A 23,120-nucleotide genomic window follows, 5' to 3' on the forward strand; every position below is an offset into this window, starting at 1 on the left:
TTCTTTATATTTATCCGTGTGCATCTTGATATTTTGGATTAATAATTTTTATCAGTTTTAAAAGTTTCTTTCCTTCTGCAAAATACACATGTATGAAATTCTTATAGGACATTTTTAGTTGCACATAATGATGTTTTCACCATGCTTAACATGTTTCTTACTTTTTTCTGTATTTTTTCTTTCCCCACAATGGGCTAGATCTTCTCACATCAATTAAAACAATCCCCCACAGACATGCTGTCCTAGTTCCCTTTCTACTGCTGTGATAAACATTCTGAACCAAAGCAACTTGGGGAGGAAAGTGTTTATTTGACTTATACTTCCTGATCACAATCTATTATTGGGGGATATTAACATAGGATCTCAAACAGAAACCTAGAGGCAGGAATTGAATGAAGACAAGATCATGGAGGAGTACTTCTTACTGGCTTGTTCCTCCTGGCTTACTCAGTTACTTTCTTATACAATTGAGGGCCACTTGCCTGTGGTGGTACCGTCCATAGTGGGCTGGGCCCTCCTACATTAATCATAATCAAGAAAATGCCCAATGAACTTGCCTCAGGCCAATACAATAGAGTTATTTTCTCATTTGTAATTTCCTCTTTTCAAATAACTCTAGCTTATGTCAAGTTGACAGAAAATAAACCAACACATATGGCCACAGACCAGGCCAATGTAAACATGATTTTAGGTTGTATGAAGTTGACAGTTTAAGGTAACCATCACAGCTATATATACACACACAAACATATATAATTTTGAAGGATAATTTGCCATTAGCAATATGTAGTAGTAAAGACACAGCACGCTCTAATATTAAATAAAGTCATATGATCAGATTGTGTGCTAGCTAGTCTTATGTCAACTTGACACAAGTTAGAGTTATCTGAAAGGAGAGAACCTCAATTTATAAAATTTTTTCATAAGATCCAACTGTAGGGAATTTTCTTAATTAGTGATTGATGAGGGAGAGGCCAGCCCATTGTGGGTGGCACCATCCCTATAGCTCCTCAATATAGGAAAGCAGGCTGAACAAGTCATAGGAAAGTAAACCAATAAGCGGCACCACTCCATGGCTTCTGTATCAGTTCCTGTGTAGCTGGAGACTTTTCTCTGTGCCGCTGGATCCCTGTGGACTTGTTTCTCTTCCACCCATTGGTCTTCACAGCCACTTATGAAATAATCATTTGGAGGTTTAATATTAATTATAATTGTTTGGCTGAAGGCTCAGACTTTTTTTTTTTTTTTTTAAGACAGGGTTTCCTCTGTGTAGCTTTGGAATCTGTCCTGGAACTAGCTCTGTAGACTAGTCTGACCTTGAATTTACAGCGATCTGCCTGCCTCTGCCTCCCAAGTGCTGTGGTTAAAGGCATGAGCCATCACCACCCAGATGGTTCAGGCTATCTCTACATATAAATTAACCCATTTCTAACAATCTGTGTATCACCATGTTCTCTGTGATTTACCAGTATCTTATTCTGGTATCTTATTCTTCTGGCAACTGCTGGTGTCTCCCTGTCTCTCTGCTTGGAATTCCCGTCTAGTTATATTCTGCCCTGCCATATATCAAAGCAGTTGCTCATTAACCAATGGTAATAAAACATATTCACAGCATACAAAGGGGCATCCCACATCATTCCTGCCTCTAGGATCCTGCTCTGTTTGAGTTCATGCCCTGATTTCCTTTGAGAATGAACAGAAATGTGAAAGTATAAGATTAATAAACCCTATTGTCCCCAACTTGCTTTTGGGTCTTAGTGTTTTATTGCAATAATAGAAACCCTAATACAAATTGATACCAGGAGTGGGATATTTATATGACAGATGTGACCATGTTGCTTTGGGGGATGATTGTAGAAGCACTTTGGAATATTGCGCTAGAAGAACCATTGAGTGCTAAGAGCTCTATTTGTTCTGTGGGCGCTTGGAAGGTAAGAATGTTGAGAGAAGTGCAGAAGATGGAGGTCTGGCTTGGGAAGTTTCACATCGCAGTTTAAAGACTCTATTGAGGTCATTTGTTATTTTGAATTACGATCCTGTGGTCCTGCTTAGCTGGGGCTGAAGAATCATGTGCCATTAATAAGTCAGCAGAACTACTAAATAGAAATTTGCTTTGCTGAGATACTTGATGCTGGTTGACTGGAGCTAAGAAATTAGTAGTGATTAAGAAGAGACCAGCATCACTGAGGTGAAATCTTCTGACAGTGTCCCTTGAAAACACACAGAAGCTGTATTCCAGAAACAGCCAAGTTCTACCTCATGCTGGCAGCAAGACTTTGTAATGGGTAAAAGTCATCCAGGTGGTATTAGTTTTGAAGGCATGAAGGGGTCATGGGGAGCAGTCAAGACTTGGCAGTGTGAGAGACTAGAAGAGGCAATTGGTGAAGGTAAGGCTTCAGTGGCAGTTGAAGGCCTAGAACTGAAGGGATCATACAGAGAAGTTGAGACTTGGCACCATGAGAGGCTACTGGTGAAAGTGCAGCCCAGTTGTAGCAGAAGACCCCAGCATTTTAGAGATGCCAGTACCATGACCACCCAAACAGCAGCAGCAGTGGAGACTGGTCAAGCTTATAAGATAAGCTGTGTGTGCTGCAGAGGGGGGAGCTTGAGAAGGGAGCCACGCCCCTTGGAGAAACATAGAAAATCATGAGAGAATCCAGATATTGGACACTGAGTTATTTACAGTTTTGGACTTCAAATTTGCTTTGGTTTTATTGTGACTATACCCTGGTTCTTCCCTCTTGAAGTAAGAAAATATTTAATTTATTTTATTAATTTACTGGAGCCAATAGTTAAAAGACTGAACTTTTAAAAGACTTAGGATTTGAAAAGAGATTGACTATTTTAAAGGGATTAAAATTTTAATGTTTGAATTTGTAAAGACTGTGGGACTTTTCAAGTTTTTTATGATTTTAATGTAAGATCTTTGGGACAGAATAAGAAAGGAAGGTTTGTGGCTTAACAGTGATCTGCTTGTGTGTCAAGTTGACAAGAGGTCAGTGATGCTGGCCAGTCTTACGTCGACTTGTTATAAGTTAGAGTTACCTGAACGGAAGGAACCCCAATTGAGAAAATTTCTCTGTAAGGTCTGGCTGTAAGGCATTTTCTTAATTAGTAATCAGTGGGTGAGGGCCCAGCCCATTGTAGGTAGTGCCATCCCTGGGCTGATGGCCCTGCTTCTGTAAGAAAGCAGGCTGAGTGAGCCATGGGGAGCAAGGCAGGAAGCAACACCTCTCTATGGTCTCTGCGTCAGCTCCTGCCTCCGAACTCGGACTCTCATGCTTATATGGCAAGTGCTTTACCAATTGATCCATTCTCCTCTTACAAAATTTTCTTAGATACATATGACAATGCAGATATGAAACTGCCATAGAATTATATGTGGTACCAATGAGAATTTTGATGTCCATGAGTTCTTGGCATGTTGTTCATTACAAGTAAATCATAGAATAGCTTACTTATTTGAAAAAAAAAGTCCTAAATAAAATATATGCAAGTCACAATATACATGAGTAAGTATAAGATTTGCTTATTAGTAGTATATTCAGTATTGCAAAATATTGCAGAGACCCAGAGGTTGCATTGGTTTACTAAAAGATTCACCAGAAATTATTCACCAGAAACTATCTATCTAGAGCATTTTAAAGATACAGTAGCTGGAATCATGAGATGGAGACACTTTACCTCTTTGACTTTAACAACAGACAGCTTAAAACTCAGAGGGAAGGGGCAAACTGTATGGTGCTTAGCTTCCCTTTCTGAGCTTAGGTACCCGAGTTAGGGTAAGGTGCTCACTCTAAATATGAAATTTGGTGTAGGAATTCTCTAGGAAGAAATCAACTCATTCATTTCAGATATTGACAAAAAGTCTGTATCTTTATGCCATCTCACACCTTTGTTAATCTCTAAAAGATTCTGTATTTAACATTTTAATTTCAAATCAAAAAGAAGACATTGACAACCAGATATAAAGGAAAATGTGGGATTTCTGGTATGCATATTAAAGTGGTAATAAATAAGTTATGAAAGAAAATTGTAATAATTGTTGCCATTTGAATTTTTATTTTTAATTTAAAATTTCATTAGTTTGAGTTTTATCCTAACCTCATAGGCACATTTCATCATTAATTGAAGAAATTTTTATTTCGTTTCTGGCAGTTTATTTTTTATTGCCAGCCTGAATCACTCATTTCAGGTATGTTGCTAGCTCTTGTCTCCTTTGAATTTGACATTTGTGAATGAGGAGATATATTTTCCCCAAGAAAAGGAAAGGTCTAGAACATTGTTAGTCCTTAGAGGTATAAAATATGTAGTTTTATTTCATATATGTTATAAATATAATAAATATTTACTGAACAGTTATTAGAGGGGTTATATAAATAATAAAAGGGTGGATTCACATGAACAATATACATATATCTAGATAGCTTTGTCAATGAAAGATGTATTGAATTAAATGTTATTAAATCACATCCATGTTTAGCATGATAGGAAATCATTTTTCATTCTCTTAAAATTCTTTTTTACTCAATTCTGCTATAGATGCCTATACCAAAGCTGAAGTGATTTATTCTTGGACTCTTGGGAAGAACAAGTCTGTGGAAGTAGCACAGGATGGCTCTCGCCTGAATCAGTATGATTTGCTTGGCCATGTTGTTGGGACAGAGATAATCCGGTCTAGTACAGGTATTGGCTTTTTTTTTTTTATCTATTAAACTTCTATGTAATCTCTAACATATGCCAACATTGTATGTGTAACTTATTTAATCTTTAAAACAGTTTTTGAACATTACAGTGATGAAATTAAAGGAATTTAATAATTTATCCCATGTTGGAATTCAGTATCAGAATCAAATTGTGAACCCAAGCAATAAGCTCTTAAGTCCCTCTGAAGCCCAGTACCCTGATGGCTTCTAAGGAGTGTGACAGAAGTAAAGGAAGTGTGATAGAAATCAAAGAGGGAATAGTGATAAGGTCACCGAGCTTAGGTCAGGAAAGATCCATTAGTGCTGAGGCAGTAAGGTATTAGCCCTTCTAGAGGTTTAAGAGAGTAATTAGAAAAAAAAAGAGAGAGAGAGAGTAATCAGCAAATTAGTTTCTTCACTAGATTACCGACCTCAAGGAAAATGTGTTTTAACAAAACCTGTGACATCTTTGCAATAGCTTATTTTTGGATAAATAAGTACTTTTTGAGAGATGTGTTCTGAAGTATGCAGGTTGTCTGTTTGTATACTACCTGATTGTAGAGGTACAATAAAAATGAAAATTTACTTGAAATAAAAAAGTACGTCAAAAGGAAAACAGAGTAATTGGAAAAATGGAATAGATGCTAGATCCCATATGTCACACAACAATCCTTTGTGCAATTATAGTGTGGAGGTGTTCAGCATTACTTTTTAAACATTAGTCTCTGTTGAGTCCACAATTATTGATGACGTCGGATACCCAGCCATTCTTTCATTATTTGGACATTATTGGGCTATGGCTTCATGATGTTATAGCATGTCATCTTGTGTGTCCTTCACTTCAGGACCAGGGGAGAATATAGCATATTAGAAATGCCTTTGTGCAGGGCTGTGGATTTCCTGTCCCCAGGAGTATATTCTGTACAAATTAATTGTGCTCCCTGTCTTAGACCTCTTCTGAAACACCTACTTGGCATCAAATTTGTCAAACAATCTTACTAGTTATCCAAGCAGTCCAAGATCTCATTTCACGATTTAAACCACTGGTTCAGTTTTATCACATGGAAAATATATATTCATAATAGGAATTTTAAAATTGCATGGGAAAGCCAATAGAGGAAATTTGGATATAACCAACTCAGTGTGTTCATGTAAAATTATTTGTATTACATGTGGTATTTTAATTTTAAAGAATAGTATAGCTAAACATAGGTGGGTTTTTTTTTTTTTTTTTTTTTTTTTTTTTTTTTTTTTTTTTTTTTTTTGTTTTCAAGACAGGGTTTCTCTTAGCTTTGGAGCCTGTCCTGGAGCTAGTTCTTGTAGTCCAGGCTGGCCTAAACTCACAGAGATCCACCTGCCTCTACCTCCCAAGTGCTGGGATTAAAGGCATATGCCACCACCACCCAGTTTGAACATAAGTTTTATACACATATTATGCAATTTTATGCAAGAGACTAGAATATTTGGGGATTTTGTATTAATAGGGGTTCCTGAAAACAGTTCACCCAAATCACAGAATTACAGTTTAACTCTTTAATTGCACTACCTGGAAAAAATTTAGCAAGAGACTGGAGACATGCCTCAGAAGTAAAGAGTTCCAGCTATTCTTACAAAGTACCTGGGTTCAATTGCCAGTACATATATGGTAGCTTACCATGCCAGTTTCATGTAATCTGCCACCATCTTCTGACCTACACAGGCATCCCCAAGCATGTGTCCACACACACATACCTGAGAGATGTGTGGTGGGTATGGGGAGAGGGAGATAGATAAGCAGATAGACACAAACAGAAATAAAAATGAAAAATAGAAAAATCTAAAATAGAAAATTTTCCTTAAAAGATTTAATATGTTAATTACATATGATATATGTTGATATATAGGGGAATTCCCTTAGCATTTTTCAGTAATTCTAAAGTTTAGTTAAATGGCAATTTGGAACACTGAAAATGTATCAGTATTAAAGGGCCCCTACCATTTATTCTGTTTTATAGTTTTATCTACTTTTAATATTAGAGATTTTATAAAGTTTTCTTTCATTAAATGTACAGGAGCCAAGCAAAATGCACATATAATTCAGTAACAATATATTAAAAGTGGTAATAAAGGCATTAATTCTTATTTTGTTTACTTTGAATAAAAATAAAATAATAATGTTCTCTCTTTCAAGGCCAGAGAATTCTTGACAGTTATTTGTGGTTTTCTGTGGAAAATGTAGCCTTTCATTGCTGAAACGCAGCAAAAGAATAGTTTCATTTGTAAAAGGCATTGTGCAGTGCTGCTAGCCTACTTAACCAATTATCTACCATTGTGCCCTGGGTTTAATTCTGTAAACAATATTTCTGTAGACCCTCCTTTTCCAGACAGCATTTTGCTAGAGTATAATTATCTGTCTATGATCCAGACAGAACAGTTTTGAAAATAATACACGCTGAAAACTGCTACTCTGAAAGTTTAACCAGTTCCCTTTCCCACTGTCCCTGTATGAGCATGCTAGTTTTCCTTTTTCCTTAGCGATACAAGTATTATGAATTCAATTATCCCCTCTACCCTGAAAGCTATGTCAAAGTGTTAACCTTGTCACCTTATCATGTGACATTATTTGGGATTACTGTCATATAAATGTTATCACTGAAGATAAAGTCATATTGCACTAATGCAATATAATTGGTGTTCTTATGAAGAGGGGAACTTTGGACAGAGTGGACATGAGACATATGTGAATACATAGGCTGTGATCAGGTGAATGTTTCCATAAGCAAAGAACTGTCAAAGTTTGTCTGCAAACAAGTTGAGATTAGTAAGAGACAAGGAAAGAGTCCCTTACAGTTTTTTTTCTTTATTTTTACATTCCAACCACAGTTCTCCTTTCCAACCCTCCTCCTTATCATCCTCTCCCCAACCCATTTCTCCCATCAGCCCATCCCCCATTCCCTGCTCCCAGTGGTTAAGGGCTCCCTCCCATGGGGAGTCAACAAAGTCTGTCACATTAAGTTGGGACAGGACCAAGCCCCTCCCCCCTGCATTAAGGCTGAGCATGGCATCTCACCATAGGAAATGGGCTCCAACAAGCTAGCTCATACACCAAGGATAGATCCTGGTCCTACTGCCAGGGGCCTCTCAAATAGTTTATGCTTCACCACTGTCTTCCGCATTCAGAGGGCCTAGTTTGGTCCCATGGACACTCCACAGCTGTCAGTCTAGAATTCATGAGTTTCCATAAGCTTGATTCAGCTGTCTCTGTAGATTTCTCCCGCATGATCTTCATCTCCCTTGATCATATATTTCCACCTACCCCCGTCTTCGATTGGATTCCCAGAGCCCAGCCTGATGCTTGATTGTGAATCTCTGCATCTCCTTCCATCAGTTACTGGATGAAGGCTCTAGGTTCTCTGGAGCTGTGGATTTTAGTCTGGTTATCCTTTGCTTCATATCTAATAGCCACTTATGAGTGAGTAATACAGTGTTTGTCTTTCTGAGTCTGGGTTTCCTCACTCAGGATTTTTTTTCTAGTTCCATCTATCTTAAAGTAACTAACAAAAAAAGTGAAAGGTCTGTATGAAAAAAACTTTAAGTCTCTGAAGAAAGAAATTGAAGAAGATATCAAAAAATGGAAAGATCTGTAGTAAGGAGGCTGCTTGTTGGTTCCCAGCTGCTTAACCCCAAAATAACCACACATAAACTGTATTATTTAAATTGCTGCTTGGCCCATTAGCTCTAGCTTCTTATTGGTTAACTCTTACATTTTAATTTAACCCATCTCCATTAATCTGTGCATCACCACGAGGCCGTGGCCCACCAGCAAAGTTTCAGCACGTCTGTCTCCTGCAGCGGCTCCATGGCTTCTCTCTGATTCTGCCTTCTTTCTGCCAGCATTCAGTTCTATCTTCCCCACGTACCTAAGTTCTACCCTGCTATAGGTCCAAAGCAGTTCCTTTATTTATCAATGGTAATCACAGAATACAAAGGGAAATCCCACATCAAAGATCTTCCATGCTCTTGGATAGGTAGGATCAACACAATAAAAATGGCAATCTTACCAAAAACAACCTACAGATTCAATGTAATCCCCATCAAAATCCCAACACAATTCTTAAAAGACCTTGAAAGAACAATATTCAAATTCATATGATAAAATAAAAAAAAGAATAGTTAAAACAATTCTGTTAAAACAATAAAGGAAATTCTATAGGCATCACCATACCTGACTTCAAGCTATATTAATAAAAACAGCTTGGTATTGACATAAAAGTAGACACGTGGATCAATGAAATCAAATCAAAGACCCTGATAATAAACCACACACCTATGAATACCTAACTTTTGACAAAGAAGCCAAAATGGTACAATGGAAGAAGGAAAGCATCTTCAACAAATGGTGCTGGCATAACTGGATGTCAACCTGTAGAAGAATGCAAATAGCTCCATACCTATCCCCATGCACAAAAATCCACATGGATTAAAGACCTCATTATAAATCTGACCACACTGAACCTGAGAGAAGAGAAAGTGGAAACTGGCCTTTAATGTATGGGCACAGGAGACCACTTCCTAAATATAACCCCAGTAGCACAGACACTGAGAGCAACAATCAATAAATTGACTTCTTGAAACTGAGAAGCTTCTGTAAAGCAAAGGACATGGTCAATAAGACAAAACAGCAGCCTACAGAATGGGAAAAGATCTTCACTAACCCTACTTCTGAAAGAGGGCTGATCTCCAAAATATATAAAGAACACAAGAAACTAGACATCAAAATATAAAATAACCCTTATAGATTTTAAGCAGAGCCTGGCCCTACTAGAACATTCATTTCGAACTTCAGAGGTGATAAAATTGTCTTGCTTTAACAAATCCAGTATCTGAACCTTTGTTGAGGCAGTGTCAGCAAATTAATGTATCTGGAAACTCTTGTTTAATTTTTCTTATCAATGAAGAAATTAACACATGCGTAGTGATGAAATTAACAATGATTGATTGTTGAGATTGTAATATGTGCCAGATACAGCACTAAGGACACATATTAACTCCTTTTAACATTGAACAACACTGTGAAGTAAGCAATATTGGTCAGGTGTCTGGATAAAGAAATCATGGATCAGAAAAAAAATCATTGCCTTAAGCTCTTATGGTTCAGTTCCTTTCATGTTTATATTGTGCTTTTACTGCTATATATTTTTACTTTTAGAGATATAACATGGATTCCTTTGTTTCAAGTATATGAATGCACGGTGCACTTCACTCACCCAATAGCATCCCATCCCCCTAGAAGATTCAGTATATCTTGTTGGATGTGTATAATAGTCACCTATGTTTCATGTGCTATCATTCCTTTTGTCTTTGTTTCCTTGTCGTCTTTCTTTCTAGAAGATTAACAACTACATTTAGTTATTTTGTTGGTGCAAATTCACACCAAAGATCCTAATCCTAGAGTCTGTTAGGTTATGAACAGGGTGGTTATGAAGGTAAATTTAAGGTTTCTTATATGGTATTTAAATAAAGATACAATCCTGGATTATACATGTAGGACCAACATAATTACAAAAGTTTTTTCATAAAGAACAGGTGGGGAAGGCTTAGTGGCGAAAGGTGTTCTGGCTTGCTCTCTTTGGGCAGAGAAAGTCACAGCTCACTGTGACTGTGCTATGCTCCTCTATTTACTGATTCTTGACCTGCTGTCTTTCTTGGGGGCTCATACTCATTTTGCATCATTTATTGACTGCATTTGTTGTGTCCTAAATACACATTTATATAAACTTAGGTTCATATTGAATTTTTTTCTGTTTTGTATATTCTCTTTATTCTGTTTCTGAGTCAAATTATTTATTAAGAATGGATGTACATTTTGTATATTTTCCAACTAGTTTTAGCTTTAATACTCTGTATGTGTGTGTGTGCGCGCGCGCGTGTGTGTATGTGTGTGTAATTAATAATTCTAGGGAAATAGACAAACAAGAGTTAACCATGGTTACTGGTAGCAAGGATAAGTAAGATGGGTGAGTGGGAAACATATTGATGTATAACATGAGGGTCAGGCTCATTGGGATTTCTGTCCTGCCAGGTCCCCCAGCCGTTTAGCCCCAGAGAAAATCACACAGAGAGTCTGCATTACTTATAAACTGATTGGCCCACTAGCTCAAGCTTCTTATTAGATCTTATCGCTTATATTAACTCATTATTCTGATCTATGTTAGCAATGTGGCTCAGTACCTTTTTCATCGGGGCAGGTCACATCCTGCTTCTTCAGTGGTCTAGGTTGGAGTGGAGGAATAGACTTCCTCCTTCCTAGAATTCTCCTGTTCTCATTGCCCTGCCTCTACTTCCTGTCTGGTTGACCTACCTATACTTCCTGCCTGGCCGATCAGTATTTATTTAAAACATGATTGACAGAATACAGACAATTCTCCCATACCATTGATGCATTTTCTTTCATACCTTTTGATTTAAAACCTATATAAATATTATAACCTCACATAAATGTGGCAGGATTTCCCTTCTAAATGTTGAATATGCCCCTCCATGGAGGTTACATTATGTGACTAGGGACCTGCACAGAGAAGAGACCTGCAATCCACAAGTGTTCTGTTTGGTATGGTTGAATTTCTCTCCAAACATTGTTAGTCTCCACTCCACTGTGATGTAATTTCAGAGGCTTTCTTCTCTTGGCTCCAGACTCAAATGTCTGTAAAATAAATGAATGAAATTCTTCAAGCTTGGTGACTAGGTATTGACATCAGTTTCTATTTCAATACTGACTCAATTTCCTCCCACTTTGAAAATTATTATATTAATTACTTAGGAGGATAGTTAGGAATCATTATTTTTCCCAATCTCTTTTAGATGTTTAACCTTTAGCTACATCAGTTTATTATAATTGCAATTGCTTATGATGTCTTTATGTTTAGACAGATCCCAAAACAGGAGACTGAAGGAAAGAGACATAAAAGAAACATAGAGACATGGAAATTAAAAGGCTACAGAAGGCAAGATAAAGCATAAGGAATGGATGTAGAAAGATGGAAAAAAATATCATCATGAATTTAAGGCAGGAAAAACTATTTTTTGTTTATTGAGTTAATTTGTCAAGATTTTTTAAAAAAATCCTCTGTGTATTTCATAACTCTCAATAGCTAAGTTGTTTAAAATAAAGCTTCAAATATTTCACACATAACTCAGATGGACTTTAACAGGCTGGAGAGCAAAAGCGGAGCAAAATATCCCAAACCACTTTTATAGTCATCTTCATAAAAACAGAGAAGCATCAATAAAGACAAAAAGGAAGGGAACATTAGTTCACCTCAACATTAATTTGTAAGCTGTTGTTTCTGGCTTGAATAATAGATAATAATTAATTTGTAAATATCAGTACATTTACTATTTCACATACAACAGAGATGGTACTTTAATAAGCTTAACCAGCTGGAGCTCACCAGTGAAAACAGGATAAGAGAAGATGGAAAAATCTTCCAATCTTATGAAAGGCTGAGTTCTCACTTTGACAGACAAATTACGGAGAGATGATAGAAAATGTTGGCAATGTGTTTGAAAAGAACTTGTCAGTGAACTAGTACAATAGATTAATTTGCAAAATATCTGTGAATTGCTAAAGTGGCCTTCCATTTTCCCCTTTCCTTTTTCCAGCGAATACAGATAATCTGAAAAAAAAATTACAGGCAGAAAGAAATGATGGCTCTTCAACCAGTACAAGGTTTTAGTTCTCAGTAATAAGATGGCCTTTGCTATTTGGAAAACAGAAAACAAGGTCAATAGTGAAAAAAAGGGAGAAAAGCTTGAAGAAAATATATTGGGTTATTTAAAACAAATGGTTGATTTGATAAACATTTCACAAGCACATTTGTCTTCCTTTTTAGATTCATAGAGTACAGCTGTGAATATTAAATAGTATATAGTAACATTAATATATCAATTATATTTTATATATTAGGTATTTCACATCAATCAGGAGTATGGTTGATAAGTATTGGGAAAATTGTCAAAATAATCAAAGTCCAACTCTTGATAAAATTAAATCCTCAACTCCTTATTAATAGGAAAGAGTAAAGGAAAGGCAATGGAAGAGGAGAATAAAGGTATTGGAAGGAGAAGGGAAGAAAGGGAAAAGGAAATTAGGTATATGGAAACAAAGACAAAGACAGAGAATATGATGCCAAGCATTTAAATATTTTAATTTGGATTCAGACATGTGAGAGCTACTAGTTTTTGAGATGGGATAATCTGTTGGTAGGATCAGTTTGGAACAAATAGAGGATAGAGAAAGTAAAAATGTCCAAATAGTTGTGCCAAATACAGATCTAACTACAGTTGGGAACCCCCAATGCCCCTATAACAAGTTATTACCACATTGGTGGCTTAAAACAGACTAAATTCCTTGTCTCTCAGATTTGAAGTTTGGTAATCTGAAATCAAAACATTGTCAAGATTATTTCTATCTAGATATGGTAAGGAAGAATCTGTCCTTTGCCTGTTTTTTTAACTTCTACTGATGGCCAGCCATTTTTAGTTGTTTAGTGATGCTTGGATTGAGTATACATCATGCTATTCTCTACCTCAGCTATTCATGGAAAATGGAAGATTCACCTGTGTCAAATGCTGTTAAAAATATAGAAGCCTGAGAATTACTGATTGATGTTAACAGAGTAATAATTGCTATTAACTTTTGTTTGCCACCTATCACAGCTCTGTTGAAGGGAATGAGGTAATAAAGGTCAGTTCACATTCTGCTATGTGAACTTTAAAACAATTTATATATTCATATTTGTGTGTGTATGTATGTGTGTGTGCTTATCTGTGTGTGTATTACATACATGCAGGGTTCATAAGGCCAGAGGAGAGTGTATGTACTTCTGGAGCTGGAGTTTCAGGATGTCTTATGTTGCCTAATGGTGGATGCTTAAATCTGAACCCAGGTCCTCTGCAGGAACCTATACATGCTAATAATCAAACAATACCTGAGAATACCAAAATATCAAAAAGAACAAACTATGGATACAACCTATATGGGCTTAATTTTTGGGCACCACTAGTTACTAACTATGTACCTGTGCATGCTGTTCGATCCCTTGTTTGGATTTCTTGACTTGTAAAATGAGGACTACAGAAGTCCGCACTTCATAAGGCAATTGTGAAGATTAATATTTGAATAAGGTTTTATATGAGAATGTGGTAAGTGCTTTCTTTATAAAAAAAACATCATTATTTCTCATTACTTAAATAAAAACATGAATTGAATTAACTTGTCAGACTTTCACTGAGGAAATTGTTATGGCATATTGTTAGTGTATTCTTCACACCAAAATACTATTGCATAATTTTGATTATGAAGGAGCTCAAGAGTTTGTAGGGCTTTAGGATGCCTTAACTTGAATATAAGATTGAGGATCTCTGGGAACAGAACTGAGGCTCAAGTTACTTTAACAATGATTTTATGACTCCATGCTGCCTAATTTTCTTCTCTGTCCAGGAGAATATGTCGTCATGACAACTCACTTTCATCTGAAGAGAAAAATTGGCTACTTTGTCATCCAGACCTACTTGCCATGTATCATGACTGTCATTTTGTCACAAGTGTCTTTCTGGCTTAATAGAGAATCTGTCCCTGCCCGCACAGTCTTTGGTAAGTGTTGCCTTATGGATAATGGGGGGTAGAAACACATTCCTAGTCAGAGTAGAGGTAAGAAAAGTGGAGGAATGAACCCCTGCTACAGATACAGGATATTGTCCAAGCCCAATAGCAGAAATGGCATTGTCAGATGCACCATTCATATCCCTACTCCTTTGTTCAGAATTTGGATGCTTGAAATCCTAGCAGGAAGAAATTGACTCTTTAGTGAAAAATATGTGAATTTAGTGCAGAGAGTAGAAAAAAATTAAGGGTAGAAAATCAACCTGAAGACAGAGAATTAGATTGGGTTTTAAAGGTAATTTTTTCATTTTAAAATTTATTTTATGTTTATGGGTGTTTTGCCTATGTGTATGTATGTATGTGCACTGTGTACATGCCTGGTACCTATGAGGTCAGAAGAGGGTACCAGATCCACTTAGTACTAAAGCTATAAATGGCTGTGAGCTACCATGTGGGTGATGGGAGCTGAATCCAAGTCCTCTGTAAGAGGAACAAATGTTTTCAAATGCTGAGTTATTTTTCCAACCCCTAGGAACAACTTTCTGTTTACATTTATGACTTATTGCATTTGTTCCAGCCTTTTGAGAGCATGAATTCACTGATGTAGAAGGAGGGAGCTGCTCGTTGTTCCTGGCCACCCAGCCATGAAATAATCACAGAGAAACTGTATTATTTAAATCACTACTTGGCCCATTAGCTCTAGCTTCTTATTGGCTAACTCTTACATTTTAATTTAACCCATCTCCATTACTCTGTGTATCACCACATGGCAGTGGCTTACCGGCAAAGTTTTGGCATGTCTGACTCTGGTGGCAGTTCCATGCCATCTCTCTCCGCCTTCCTTCTCCCAGCATTCAGTCCAGTTTTCTCCGCCTGCCTAAGTTCTGCCCTATCAACAGGCTAAGGCAGTTTCTTTATTCATTAACCAATAAAAGCAACACATAGACAGAAGGACCTCCCACACCACACTGATATTCAGTAAAGGCTACATATACACTTTCAATTGCTTCTTGAACAGTATATAGAATCAGAGAAATTTACTTCAATATGAGGCTACTTATATCTAGGAAGAAGTTTGCATGCCATTGGCCTCTCTTTCCTCAGAGACTTAAAGCATACAAAACATTTTATGTCTGTTTTTTCCACAGCAGGTTTTTGGAGGAAAAAATCAAATCTTTCAGGCTATTGAACCATTGGGGAAAACGAGACTGTGAATCATACAGTAAGATATACTAGATACCCATACAGAAGGCATTTCTGCCATTATCGTGAAGTTGTATAGTGTTACATCAATAGTAAATGACGTTTCAGAGAGAAATAGCTGATTGGGTCAGCTGTAACAGGAGAAAGCAGTGGAGAGAGAGAAAGTGAGAAACAATAAGGAAGGTACAACATTAGTGAAAGTCAAGAGGGAAGTATTACATGGCAGAAAATAGTCACGTGGGCTAAAGGTTCACTGCAAAGTTTTGAAAAATATGGGTGGAAGCTATCTGTTAGTTCTGTGCTATACTTTGATGTTAACTGAAATAGAGGAAACATAAGCTTTATAGGTGTGATTAGAAGTGGCCATTATTAGAGGGAAAACATGATAAAATATATGTATAAAAATTATTTTCAATAACAAGTGGCTATTTAGCTGAGTTACTAGTGTTGGTAAAGAAGTAGTTGAACTTTAAAATATAAAAGAGGGTGCTGAGCTTCAACACTGTTAAGGATTATAACTAAATCTGTAGTATACTAGTAATATCATCCAAAAATTCATCTCCAAGTGTCTGAGATGTGGAAATATGACAATATATGGTGAAAATGAATCTCCAGATGTGGTGTAGTTAAAGACTTCCAGCTGGAGATATTATTCTGCACTGGTCAGATATTTAACTACAGAAGAAAAGTGTTGTGATAAAGGAGGCAGGCCAGATTGGAAGATGTTCTGTTGTTGCCTTATAGGAAGAAGAAAGGGCTCACTAGCAAAGAAATGCAATTGGTGTAACTTGAAAAACTGCAAACGGTAGTAGATTATTATTGTTATACCAGAACCTTCAGAGGAAGTGGGGCTCTGGTCAAGATTGACCTTAACTCATTAAAACTAGTTTCAGGCTTATTGTGTAATCTGTAATTATAGGTTTGTGGTGTTTTAAGCCACTATATATGTGATAACTTGTTACATCAACCAGAAGAAATTAAGACAAAATATCATTCCCACAAGTCCAATACCATTGAATGGTTGTGACCTCAATATAAGAGAACATTAAGAAATTACACATAGAATAGAGAGATAATGTGAAAGCATTTTGATTTTGGCCTGAGCTATGTGTAAAATACAGGCTTCCATGAGAATTTATTCTTTTTATAGTTTAAAATGGGCTCATACTAATTCAGAATTCTTATTTGCAGTAACTGCATTATGAGAAAACCTCCAACTTGAAATGCTAATTTAAAAATTAAATACAAAGATCCAAGGATAGTCAATATCTTCTTGAATAAGAACAGAGTGGAAAGACAGGCCCCATAGGGTTTCAGAATGATTAAAACGCAATAGTCATTAAGGTAGCATTGTTTTGGTGTAAAGAAAAAAGTAAATGAAACACTACAATGAGCTTGGAAGTATTCTCTAGTATATGGAAACTTGATTTACCACAAAGATATCATTGGAGAGAAAGAATTGAAAGTTATTCATAGACTTAAATACCAAAATTCAAAATATGATGCTCTTGGAATAAAACGGAAAAAACATACAATGTCCATGTATCTTGGGGAATATGTACTTTAACTTTGTAAGACTTGGTCAAACATTTTCCAAAATGGTTGTATCATTTTACATAAACCCCCTAATCTGGATATTCTTCTCTTACATATATAACCAATTGAAATGAATAATGTAATAAAATACATTAAATAAAAGCACTTCCACAAGAATGTTCACATATTTAATTCACAAAAATGCATTGATGACTAGCCACACAGTGATATAATTGTATACATTTCTCCAAAGAGCTCAGATGTGAAAGATATTTTGTCTTATTGTAAATGAATTATGTCACAGAAATACAAACCTGTAAGATTATACATGTTGGAGTAATCGGAGACTTTCAAATAGCCATGATGAATATTTATAAATAAAAGAAATCAATGAGGAAAAATGTAGGAGAAAAACTGGGGGAGGAAGCATATTGGTTATCGTGGAACTTGAAAATATAAAGAAATAATCATTTATTTAAACATAGTTAAGTTACCCCTGAATGGTGCGAGCTCATGGATTCTGGAATAATAGTTAAGGAGCCTCATGGGAGCAAGCTAGGCCCTCTGCATGTACGTGACAGTTGTGTAGCTTGCTCTGTGTGTTCCTAGCAGTGAGACCAAGACTTGCGCTGACATTTAGCTGCCTTTTGATGAAACTGTGCTCAGTATGTAAAGTAAATGAAAAAAGTATTATCTAATTAAAATAAGAAAGATAGATTAAAAAGAAAACACCTAAAAAGACAAAAATGAAATGCACAGAGAGAAATGACATCAGATTCACTGAGAAGGCATAATACAGTAGAATGACAGAAGGGAAAAAAATTACAGATAATAGCTAGCCTAAAACTGGCCCTATCTAAAGAAGGATATAAAGTTACAATTAGAAGGAAATCTATAAGCCCTAGCAAGATGAGTTGGAAGAATGCAAATTTGTGATTATTATTATTAGACTTTCTCATGTCCACCAATGCCCAGTAGTGGTGCACACCTTTAATCCCAGCACTCAGGAGGCAGAGGTAGGTGGATCTCTGAGTGTGAAACTAACCTGATCTACAGAGAGAATTCCAAGATAGCCAGGGCTACACTGAGAAATCCTGACTTGAAAAACCAAAAAAGAAAGAAAGAGAAAAAGAAGAGAAAAATACTGATGGCTGCTCACTAAATGAAAGGAAAAAATCTTAGTAGTAAAGTTGAAATTATTAATAAAAATAATAAATAAATGAGTCATAGTAAGTGTATTAAATTATAAATAATGGCAATAACTTATAAGGAAAATACTGTGGTCTAATGTAATCTATGTAAGTTGATATGGAAAAAGAAAAATTATTCTATATATTTTCATTATTATTGAAAAATATCCATTAGCATAAAATTTTCATAAATCGAAGGTACATAGTGACTAGGAATTGTTTATATCTCCTAGAACTGGTAAATGTACAACTATTTTTAATAAACTTGGCAGTGTCCTAGAAACTTAAACATTCATACCATATAACCTTGCCGTTTCATCTTTAGGTATTTATGAAGAGAAATGTAAGGATACTTACATAAATACTTAACACAATTTGTTTAGACATTTTTATTATGTGTTGAATATTGGAAACATTCAGATGCCCATTTATAAATTAATAGATGAACAAATTAGGTTATACTAACACTATGGACTCATCCTGAAATCAAGAAAATTACTCTCAAGATATATGAAACACGAATAAACCCAAACTATTACACCAAATGAATGTATCCAGACACAAATGAGCACATACTGGATGATAATGCCATGAAACTGGGTGTGGGGCTGAGAGCAAGAAGGGCGTGTAAGGGACATAAACGAATCTTTGAGAAGTCATGTTGATTCCCCTCATCATGCAGTTTAGTAGAACAGACACATCTTAACAAGTAAGTGTACTAGAAGCACTGATAGGAAGCAAGGAGGTCAACCAGTTCTACCTTAGTTCTTAAATAAGAGCTTTCTGAACCAGTCTTAAAATAGAATTACTGTAAGACTGGCTCTCTTTTTAAAAGCCAAGACACTCTATGAAGTATATAGAATGTTTAATTGAGAGCCCCCACAACTCTGATCAGCTAAGAACTCTCCATAATGTAACGGGTCTAATTAAGTCTCAAGGGTTAAAGTTAAAAAACTCTCCACTGAGATAAGATACAGAGCATTTGTGCTACAGTACATTTGCTATAGACATTCTTAGGCAGACCATGCCCTTGCTCATAGCCATGAATGAAATGGTTTATTTCTCACATAAGGCTCTACTTCCTTTTTCTCAATTTAATTTTTCTGAGAACTACATATATAAGTACCAAGTGTACATTACTCATACACTCCTTTCTTGGTATATTAGGGTTGGTGAGGTTCGAGTTTATTATCAGTTGTTTTGCTTATAAGTACTAACATTATAGCTTATCCGCATTGTTTAAGCTGTATTTTTGCAACTCAGCTCTGCTGCTAAGTTTCTGCAAAGGTCAACCTTTAGGGTCTTTATTGCAAATTCTTATCCAGTCTAGATTTTCATGTATACAGCATATGTGCAAGTAAGGGATTCAAGGGAGCCACACAAGAGAAGAGCTAATAGAGCCAGGGACTCCTTTTGTTGCCTTACTCTTTAACATCCCACCCCATCAGCATTTCATTCTGTGCCCCAATTGATCCAAGCACAGATTTCTCATCCTCCTCAGCTTTTCAACAAGCAGAATGAGATTGTGATCATTTCTCCTTCAAATCTGATTGAGTTTGGGAATTTGAAAGTCCCAGATCATCTGATACTCACAGATGGGAGAAATAAGGCACAGAGGGATTAAAGGAATTACCAAGGTACAAAATGAGTGTCAGCCAAAAAAGTTCTAGTTCTACCAAAGCTTATAAGATATAGCTCAGTTGCGACCTAGAACTGGATGCAGCTACAGAAACATGTCCCATAGTAGTTTGTTTCCTCATCAGAAGAACATCACAATAACAAGAAGTAGGAACTAGACTGAACTCTGACCTATGCTCTGAATCATGGCCTCAGTTTCAGGCTTGTCAAATGAAAACTACTAGGGCTGAGAGAAAGGTGAGCAAAAGTAGGACATGAGGCAAACATTGATCTCCATCACTCTGGAGATGAAAAGACTTTTCTTGGGTCTCCACAGGCCTATCCTGGAGATGAGGGAGTACATTTTTTCTTCTTGTTGGCTCACAGAAAGAACACTGAGATTCATCAGTAGGCTGATCATTATAGGAAGCTAATTTGGCTCAAAATATGTCTTTCTAATTTAGAAGTCCTCTTACAATAAAACAGGCTACTTATTCTTCAGCATAAATGCTTAGTCAGAGGCTCGGGGACAGCAATAGAGGTACCGCACTGAAGAATCTAATTCTTATGGCAGTTGGAATAAAGTGGTTCCTAGGTTGATCGATCTGGCCTTGACATCCTGTACAATTTACTTTAAAAACAGACTATTACTTGAAGCAAAGGGGAAGTACATTTTATTATAGAAAAATACATCAGGCTACTCCACAGACAACACAAGCTAAGGGGTCTACTGAGTGTGGTGAAACACTTCCTTTCAGGTGGGAAGTTGGTTACCCCATCAAGTACACTGCTAGTGTCTTTCAGTTGCAACTGGCTCTTGACTTTTCTCTCCTCAGGTGTCACCACTGTTCTCACTATGACCACCTTGAGTATCAGTGCCAGAAACTCCTTACCTAAAGTGGCATATGCGACGGCCATGGACTGGTTCATAGCCGTCTGTTATGCCTTTGTGTTTTCTGCACTGATTGAATTTGCTACTGTCAACTACTTCACCAAGCGGAGTTGGGCTTGGGAAGGCAAGAAGGTACCAGAAACCCTGGAGATGAAGGTGAGTTGCAGTAAAGGAAGGGCTGGAAAGCACTTCCTGTGAGATCTGGATTGGGACCAGAAGTGAACAGCCTGTAGCTCGCAGGAACTGAGCAGGGCTATGTGCTACTCACTGGGGTCATCAATCCAATTTTCTACAGGAGTGCTTCTGGCAACCTGGAGTTCAAATAGGAACTATGAAAAGAAGGCTAATAGCATATAGGGTTATGTCTTGTTGTGCTGAGTCAAATATAAATGTGGTGTGCTAGGCTCTGGGGGCATTGATAGAGAGCTACCCAGAAACTTGGAGTCTTATCTACATCTGAAGAATAGTCTCCAATACCACTTCTACCCCTCACTCTCTGATTCTCATTCCAGTCAAAATGAATGAAATGCTCATCATTAATTCCAAGTCTTTGTGTATTTTTTATTCTCTACCTGAAGTGTGTTTTTTTTTTTCTTTTTGGTAAAGACCTACTCATTCTTCCAAACCCAACTAAAACATTACTTTCTCTGTAGAACCTATTAGGAACCATGAAGACAGACTTGGCTTTCTTGTATGTGAGTACTCTTGATATTAAAATAGTTTAGTTGTATTAAAAGTAATTATTTGCCTCCTTGCTAGGGCCTTGTCAAAGCAGCTGAATAAGAATGAAAGCTGAAGAAATGTTGGCTAGATAGGTAGATAAATAGACAAGATAAACTCACTGGATCAATAGGAATTGCCCATGATTCAGATCAAATATATCATCACTCAATATTTTGAAGACTTTAGGTATCTAGACCTAAATTAAATTATATAATATTCTTAAAAGAATTGGAAATATAATCTAAGAATCACCCTTCAAATAATCATACAAAAGAGAAATGGTGTTGAAACCTTTTCAAGCTGGGGTAAAAGAAGTATTTCATAGAACAGAATGTCGAGTTCATAATCTTTGAAGTAGACTATAATTACTCACTGAAACAGAACTTATTAACTTTGTTGTAAATGAAAAAAAACTATATTTCCTCCCTCTACTCTACCATAGGAGTTTTGCTTATTGTATTGCTATAGTGCCTCTAGTTTTTTATCTTTATCCTTGCTATACATTGACTCTTCTATATATTGATTTGTCATTTATTATCTAAGAATGTTAACTTCATCTACAAACATAAGAAAATTGGTGTACTTATCCTACTTCACACACTCTCTTCTCTATTCCTTGTTCAACTTTGTACTAGTGATATTGAAGCCTTGCCAAATTTTATAATATTAATATCACTTTATGCAACCATAGTTCCTGTTGGTATTTAGTCATAGTTTTTACATTTAAATGATATTTTCTTAAATATAAATATACATTTTTCCTTTAATTTCTTAGTTATCTCAAAGCTATTGTATAAAAATATTTAAAAGTCTCATTGGAACCATATTTTCTACTTTCCTGCATGTGCAAAATACCCATCAAATGTCTTTGTATTATACTTGTGGTGTTGTTAAGTTTGTAGTTCATATCCTCTTTCTCTAAGACTTTATAGGAATCAATTGCTATTCTCGGTGCTGAAAATACTATCCAGCAATAGAGCCAACTTGCAAATTTCTCATATCATAGAATACTTGGTCTTATGGTATAGGCTTCCATGTAACTATATGCTTCATTTGTGAAATCTACTTGCTTTACACTACATGGTCTCATAACAAATTTCATTAGTGCTCTGAGAGTATCATTCAATATGTTTTGAACATTTTCAGCCCCCTGTTAGTTCTCAAATCCACCTTCCTTTACCCATCCACCCAATATTTTTGTATCCTGTTGTTTTTAAACCCTTTAAGACCAATTTGTACTGCCAAATACTCTCAGTTGTGTGGTCTTCTTTGAAATAGGAAAGGAAGGAACATTTTCAACTTCTTTTTATGAAGCCACTATTACCCTGATTCCAAAACCAAAGATTCAATCAAAAAAGGAAAACATTTTAGACCAAAAACTCTGGTGAACACTAATACAAGAAAAAACTCAATAAAATACTTAGGTATAGATGGACTTTTGTTGTTCTGTCAGCTCTCGAATAATGATACAGAGACTTTTATTAACTATAAATCTTGACTTTAGCTTAGGCTTGTTCTTGACTAGCTATTAAAGCTTAAATTAACCCATTTATATTAATGTGTGTTCTGCCATGTGGCTCATTACCTCTCCTCAGTACTGCATGTATGATGTTTTGCTGGCAAATTTTCCA

At 36.2% G+C, this 23,120-nt stretch overlaps 1 protein-coding gene across 1 annotated transcript in view; it reads left to right on the forward strand.

Moving 5' to 3' along the window:
- The window catches only part of Gabra3 (gamma-aminobutyric acid type A receptor subunit alpha3), a 229,142-nt gene that overhangs the window by 190,218 nt on the left and 15,804 nt on the right, over positions 1-23,120 (forward strand). The window contains exons 7-9 of the mRNA XM_050123660.1: positions 4,543-4,686; positions 14,167-14,319; positions 20,711-20,922. Of these exons, the coding sequence (XP_049979617.1) occupies positions 4,543-4,686; positions 14,167-14,319; positions 20,711-20,922 (509 nt within the window). The remainder of the gene's footprint in view (positions 1-4,542; positions 4,687-14,166; positions 14,320-20,710; positions 20,923-23,120) is intronic.

Source organism: Alexandromys fortis, unplaced genomic scaffold (assembly GCF_014885135.2).
Source record: "Alexandromys fortis isolate MF-2015 unplaced genomic scaffold, M_Fortis_MF-2015_v1.1 scaffold_206, whole genome shotgun sequence".
Taxonomy (NCBI): domain Eukaryota; kingdom Metazoa; phylum Chordata; class Mammalia; order Rodentia; family Cricetidae; genus Alexandromys; species Alexandromys fortis.